Source organism: Akebia trifoliata, chromosome 8 (assembly GCF_017979445.1).
Source record: "Akebia trifoliata isolate Shusen 1 chromosome 8, ASM1797944v1, whole genome shotgun sequence".
NCBI lineage: Eukaryota > Viridiplantae > Streptophyta > Magnoliopsida > Ranunculales > Lardizabalaceae > Akebia > Akebia trifoliata.
Window position 1 is genome coordinate 48,851,777 of NC_141382.1, and position 7,433 is coordinate 48,859,209.

The 7,433-nt window shown below is 35.7% G+C and overlaps 1 protein-coding gene across 1 annotated transcript; it reads right to left on the bottom strand.

The window, feature by feature from the left end:
• Positions 1-2,169: 2,169 nt before the first annotated feature.
• On the bottom strand, positions 2,170-6,454 carry LOC147397437 (putative xyloglucan glycosyltransferase 5). The gene is made up of 5 exons (XM_086449116.1): positions 5,019-6,454; positions 4,522-4,830; positions 4,136-4,426; positions 3,939-4,052; positions 2,170-3,321 (listed from the first exon to the last, which is right to left on the bottom strand). Exons 1-5 carry the CDS (start codon positions 5,739-5,741, stop codon positions 2,674-2,676), a joined length of 2,085 nt encoding a protein of 694 aa, XP_086305242.1. The 5' UTR covers positions 5,742-6,454; the 3' UTR covers positions 2,170-2,673.
• Between the last annotated feature and the right edge of the window lie 979 nt (positions 6,455-7,433).

Sequence of the window (7,433 nt, forward strand, 5' to 3'; positions counted from 1 at the left end):
TTTAGATTTTTATTATATGATATAAAATTTCTTATTTCTGTAGGGCATTATTTATTAATTGTTACTCCTATTATTACAAATAAATGCATTGTTTTTTAAATCAGAATTATTTTAATTCTTTAAGAAACCCGAATTTGTTTAGACTTTAAACTGCTTTGGGAGACATCGATTTGGCCAATTCCATCAATCGTTTTCATCTTTGATTGCTTAGCTCTTTCAAACCCAGACATTAAAGCCAAGACAAGTCTTCTCTTCCTTTCCCTTGATGTCTAAGGTCCAGTTAAAATAGATCTCACATCTAATAAATAAATCTTCCCAAAAAGAAAGTAGAGAAAAATTGTCACTTTCAAATATTGAAATCTTGTCTCCAGCCAATATCTCAAGTGGGAGAAATATTGACCTACGTATCTCAAAGTATTTCGAGATAGCAATCATATAATAAAGGAAAACTAATAAATAAATCGTTTTCTTGATAAAACAAACCTCAATTTTTTAACACAAACAATATTTTATCTATTACTTGCTTATGTGAATAAAATAATTTAACTCAATTTTTTTGGATTTCTTTCTAAATGGTCAAGTTTTGGGTGGTAGATTGTTAGTCCATCTAGTAAATTTTTCTTTTCTTAATGGTCTCTCATATTGACCAGCTCATCACTTTTTATTTATCGTCGGATTATAACATTTTTTATTGTTGAAAGCAATAATAAAAAAAAAATTTATGCTGACAATGGCAAAATTCACCAATATTCGTTTTTTAACTAAAATACATAGAAAAATCAACTAAAAACTTGAAATAAAGATTTGTCTATGAGATTTCAAACTAAAAAATCATCCTTGATAGATTTTTATCCAAAAATGAAGAATTTTTTTGGAAAAATCCTAATTTTTTTTACTTACATATTCAAAAAGTTTGAAAATGATTTTTCCTTCCTCAAATCTTTTCGACAAAATAATTTTTGAAACTCAATTGGGATGCCAAAAATCCAATTTTTTGGACATAGTTTAATTGAAACGTTGTCTCCCCTCAAAATGGTTATTAAACAAGAGACGACTCCAACCAACTACCTCCCAAACATAAGCAATAGAGGTTTGGATGGTTGTCAGTTAAACTTATGAAGGAACTAAGGTGTTCGATCACTACTAACATAAAATAAATAAATAAATACATAAATTTTTAAGCATGCCATTAGGAACTCTAAAACCGGCAATAAAGTCAATTTAGACTAGACATACCTGAGGTTCTAATCTGTAAAAAAGTAGTCACTTCAAACAGTGACATTGAACAATCATGAGAAATATAGTGAATGTCGTTCAAGGATTGATTAGAAGAAAAAAAATACTACACTAAGAGAAGCCCTAAAACTTAGGGACTACTTAGGAAGAAATCCCTCTACCAGAGTTCTTTTAAGTAATTTTCTCTATTTTGAAACAAATCTTTAGACATAATTAGGTCTTTGATACAATGTGTCTAACCATAACTTTAAAATAACTTCATGAACAAAACTTGATTACGTCGATACACTTAACTGATCAAATTTGCATATGCCCCAAGATTTTCAGAAAATAAATAACACATGGGACTCATTCTCTCCTTTCCCTCACCCCCTCACGGATCATAGCTGATTGGAGAGGATGGTTTTGTGGCGGAATTAGGTGGCCGAAGTTTTTTGATTCTCTGTTACTCTTTCGTTTACCATAAAAAACTTTTGATTCAATCAAGAAGGGGAGTGCTCTATATTTTCGATAACATGAAGATGTTTTTCATTAGTATTTAGATAGTTTCAAAATGCAAATACCAATGAAACACTACTTGAGGACCTCGCAAACTACTACAAGCCACTAACACTTGAATGATGGTTTGAATATAATATAATGCAGTCTTCCTACTCTTCAATGGAGGGTGGAATTGAATTATAAAGGAAAGTGTAGAAGGGGTGGTTTGGTCATTTTGCAGTGAACTCACACCAGCAACACTGCATTAAGAGGGAGAAAAGATGCTTTAAGGGACCTACATGAATGAGAAGCACTAGAAACTGTAAGATTCACACGTTCTTCCACATCATATCTTCTATTTAGACTCACTTACTGCCTGCCGACACTTTATTTAGAAAACCAAACAAATAACTAAGAAAATTAGATTAAAAAAAAAAAAAATGAAAGCCCATGAGACAAATCTTTAAATAAACTGAATTAATGCAAATATACAGATAATTGTTATACATATCCCCCAGTATAATTTGGACTTGAAAAAACACAAACCCAACTAACTAAATCTTCTCGACCTTTTTGGGTTCTTCAAGTACAAGATATTGGGCTGAATCTGAAAATACCAAACCACTCCCAAAGCAAGAATAGAAAGAGAGAGAGTCTGCAACTACCCATGACAACATCAAGAAGAAGAAGAATGTTTTATGTGACAAATACCCAAAAAAATGGATAGAGCACGACAAATGGAGGAGATATAAAGGTCCTATATGGGAACTTCAAATAAGATTTGAGAATAACATTTTATTTTCTCGGAGGGTTGTTCTCCGTTGCACCCGTAGTCACTTGGGGATAAAGTGCAGATCAAATGGATATAACTGATAGGTTTCTTTTTTTCTTTTTCTTTTTCTTTTTTCTCTCAAGTCAAATTTTTTTAAAAAAAACTTGTTTGCCTTCTGTCTTGCTTTAGCTCATTTGTTCCCCAATTAAATCAAGACCCACAAGAAGAAACGATACCCCTTGAAAGAGTAGGAAGTAGAAATGCATCCCTTGAGCTGCTAACAGACTCCTGACCGAGGCGGTGAGGAGAAGGAAAGCTAAAGCAAGCTCTTTTCTATATATCTTATTGACTTTCTTCTTTTCGGGTGGCAAAGCTATCTCTTGTCGTTCCTTCAATCGGTTCAGCTCATCAAGCTCACTCTCAGAGGCTCCTCTATGTAGTCGTGGTTGGCTCATGGCCTTGGATTCCTTATCTGCGGCGGCTAGTAGGTCAGATTCGGAAGACCTACCAGCCTTCTTCGTGACAACCCATTCATATGAGCTACCTAGCTTGAACAATCCTGATACCATAGCGTTGAATTTGGTCACTGACATGGTGTTCTCGAAAAGGAGGTATGGGACAATGAAGGGGAAGGATCGTGGTGCCGGGAGAATGCTGAGGAACGACATGAAGACGGGAACATAGCAGATGACCCATAAGGGTAATTCAGCCTCGGGAACGAACATTGTTAGAGGAAGAATTATGCAAAATAATGTGAAAGAATAGAATGGGAGGATCAGCTTCCTTAAGAGAAAGAATAGTAGAATTATGTTTGCTTTCTTCAAGATGGAAATCTGCGATAGTACAACATGGAGGGCTTTAGAAATTTTACAATAATCCAATTATAACCCAAAGTAGTATTAGTTCGCATTCTATAATCCGATTATTGCTTACATTTGATTCAGATTATAAAAGTGATTCTCCCATAATCAGACTAAGAAATCGACAAATTTTTTTTTTGCAATTTTGGAACGTTTCTTGCGCTTTTACCCTATAATATTTTGTATCACAAATGTAGAAAAAAGGTCAACTAAAGGAGATTCTGAAATCAGTTATCCAGAATCGGTTTAGCCAAATGACATTCTAGCTTCTGGAAGACAGATTCCATAACCTGCCTCTGATAATCCAAGAATCACGATCCAGAGCGGTGTCCCGTACCTATAGTAAAATACGGTGTCTAAATTGCATATTTTGGTTGGAGATTAAATACACCGAGCTGCGTGCAACGTAGAAAACAGCTTGATTAGAAGCCAATGTGTTTTAAACTCTGATTAAAACTTGCCACGTAGACACCATTCTTATTCTATAGGAACGGGACACCACTCTGGATCCTGACTCTAATCCAAAATCAAAATCTACAATCAGACTCTAACAATCCAAACAAAATGCACCCAAGATATTAAAAATGTACCTTTGAAGTTATAATAGCTGGAAGACATAATCGGAAAAGTTGCATTGGACCAGAATGCCATCGGTGTTGCTGTTTCTTGTACGCTTCATAAGACTCGGGAACTTCACAAAGGACCTAAAACTCATTTTCATACAAAATACGATCAATAGGAGGTAACACGACACAGATTTTGGTTGGAAAACAAAATCTAGGTGTACCTTGACATCATTGAGGAAGATGAATTTCCAGCCGTTGAGATGAGCACGAACGGCTATATCCATATCCTCAACAGTTGTCCTCTCGAGCCAGCCTCCAGATTCCTCGAGAGCTTTAATTCTCCAAACGCCTGCAGTCCCATTAAAACCGAAGAAATTTAAGAAGACCCCGCTAACCTGTTGTTCCACCTCAAAGTGGAAACACAGATTAATGTTTTGGAGACGAGTCAACAAATTCTCATCCTTGTTCACAAAAGTCCATCGAGCCTGAACCAACCCAAGCTCGGGATTGTCCTGCAACACAAGACAGAACCAATTCACTAAGTAAACCACCAAAAAGTACTTCATTGGGAACTTAATAAGATGAGCTATATCAATTTATTTTCAACCTTAAAATGTGGGACTGTCTTCTTAAGGAAATCTGGGTTAGGTTGGAAATCTGCATCAAAAATTGCAACATACTCGTACTCCTTTGCGTAATCGCAACTCATGGCAGACTTTAGATTCCCAGCTTTATAGCCAGTTCTAACCAATCGATGCCGATAAATAATTTTGATACCCCGTTGACTCCACTTGTTGACCTCGGTCCTGATTAACCACTGAACACTCTCGTCATCAGAGTCATCTAGAACTTGTATCAAAAAACGATCTTTCGGCCAATCGATTTGGCAAACCGCAGAGATAGATTGCTCATATACCTAAAGAACAGTCCCAAATAGTTATCAACATAGCAAAGAACATATGGAAACAGATATGGGTGTCTCTAGAACTTGAAATTAATTTCTACTTTGGTTTACAAACATTCAGTAATTATTATAATTACTAGATCTGAAAGAAAATTAAGTACCCACAAAAGAGAGAAAAAATGGACAATTGGGTTTCTTACCTCTTTCTCATTACACATTGGAATCTGAATTAGAACCATGGGGTACTCATAGCCAGACCCCTCAACATCCTCCAAGTTGAACGGATCCCCATCGAACCTGGGCTTTATCTTCTTGTACTTGATCCAAAAACAACCAATACACAAGATCATCCGATCCAACGACTGGATAAGGAAAAGTGCAACACAGAAGTTGGAGAGGGCTTGAATCGGGGGAGCAATGTAGTCAGCTCGGAACGATAACCAAGCAACATAAACCATATGGAGCCACCCTTGGATCTCAGAAGTCTCTGGAATGTGCAAATTGGGGTTCTTGAAATAATGCCAACCGTTGAAGTGGGCAAACACCTCGAAAACCAAAATTGCTAGAGAGATAACTAAGAAACCTCGAATAAATCTGAACAATAACCTCCCCTTACTCGAATTCTCACTCTCTGTTACCACTCCTTGTCGGAGAATCAACCTTTTCTTCACGGCTCCAAGCAATGTCCAAAGGATAGTGCCAAGCCAAGCGACACAACCAACTGCTCGATGGGCCTTAAGAAGCAATACCCATGTGAATTGCTTAGCGTTCTTCCCTCGGTCCTTATTGACTGGCCCGAACACGGCATCCGGGCCATCGATTTCTAGTACAGAGTAATTTGGGTTCTCCATCGTCACGATGACCGGAGTTCCCTTCCTAGTCTCCTTTCCCCACAATTTGGAAAAATCCAAGCTTGGAGCCATTTTCCCTTTATAGATCTAACTCAAACCAAAAACAAGGGAACTTCAAAATGCAGAGGGATCTTCACAACCCACATCTCAAAACCAAGAAATCTCCACAACCCATTTCAACTGAACATAAAGAGAGACTCAGGAACAAAACCCAGAGTCAAAAACTCAAAACCCCATTTCAGTTGCTTGCATCTCACTCCCAATGCAGCAGAGAAACCTAAGCAAAAGAAGTATATGGGGTTTTTTTTTTTTTCTTTCTTAGTTTCTCTACTATCAAAAGCTCTACAAGGCGCTGCTACATAACATGGGAAACCACCATCAAAGGGAAAGGTATCTGCAGTTGTAAAGCTCTAAATTATATGGATATTACTCTGTAAAACCAAACAAATTTAACCCCCCCTTTTTTTTAGCTTTTTACCAATATTACCATGGGGTTGATTCTTTTGGATGGACTATAGAAGGATAATTAGAGCCAGAACTGCCACACCAGGTGAGCAGAAGAGGGAGAAAAAAAAAACACCCTAATCCTTTAGAAAAAAAAAATCACTTTAGGGTTTACAATGTTGAAGAGAATTTAAATAGCAGGATGAACTAAAAGATAAGACAGAAAATTAAATTAAAAAATTAAAATGGGTTGAGAGAAATAATTACAGACAATGCAGATCCCAACTGGCACTGGACCTTCTTGGATTTAAAAACCAGCTCACCTTAGTTCTCAGTTCTCACTCACTCCACCACTCTGACAGCAAGAATATATTACAATAAAAAATACAGAAAAAAAATAAAAATAAAATAAAATATTGGTCTACTTTCCTATTAAGTCCTTGGGCATTGATATGGGCAGGCAGGTCTTTTAATAAATTGCTAAGTTCATTAAGTGCATTTCACGGTTACTGAGAGGAAAAAGAACCCTGCATTTAATGTACTTGCCAGCATAAATTGCCTGGTCTTATACCAAGGAAAACTTTGGTGTTTCATATTAATTCACATCTCACATGTTGTGAGCCAAACAGTTCCACGTGGATAATGTCAAGCTCATGAGGGAAGATGTATGAATCCAACGGATGAGAATCATCTTTAAGATTACTTTTCCTGTTTAAGTTTGACGAGGCAAATGTTAAATGAACCCAAGAGTATTCCACGTGAAACTTCCGGTATAACCAACATAACTGATATGATTGGTGATCAACATCAAGTATTTTTCTCTTTTTGCCTTTTAACTTTTTTAACTAATATTATAAATATATTTAAGAAAAATAAAAAAAGCAAGATAAATGAAGTAGTAATTAAAAGAAATTAACATGCATTATGCATGTATATTATGTAACAGCATACATGCATCCATGTATGAATTATGATGTCTCTATGTATGTTTCATAAATCATTAGAAACATTTTATTACAACCCATGAAACTTTCTAGAAAAAAACAAATTCTTTAACTTGGTGTTTATTAAATTGCCAAGTGACAATATTTCCCCTAAAAGGTTAAGTAAAGCATGGGCAATTTAGTAATTGTGGGTTTTTTGTTTTTTTAATGAGAAGCAATTGTATATTTAACCAAAAGGGTATATTTATATTATCATGATTAGTTTTATAATTTGAACGGTTGGTCCTACTAATTGTTCTCAATTAACAATATTAAAGTAATTATTAAAGTGATTGTACCTTTGAAGCTTGACCAACCAATTAGAATTTTTACATAG

What these genes read in the sequence shown, in the direction of transcription:
- LOC147397437 (XM_086449116.1), bottom strand. Translation starts at nt 5,741, where the DNA reads ATGGCTCCAAGCTTGGATTTTTCCAAATTGTGGGGAAAGGAGACTAGG. An exon ending in CAATGTGTAATGAGAAAGAG is followed by an intron (nt 4,831 to 5,018) that starts GTAAGAAACCCA and finishes ACTGTTCTTTAG; the next exon opens with GTATATGAGCAATCTATCTC. An exon ending in TCTTCCTCAATGATGTCAAG is followed by an intron (nt 4,053 to 4,135) that starts GTACACCTAGAT and finishes AATGAGTTTTAG; the next exon opens with GTCCTTTGTGAAGTTCCCGA.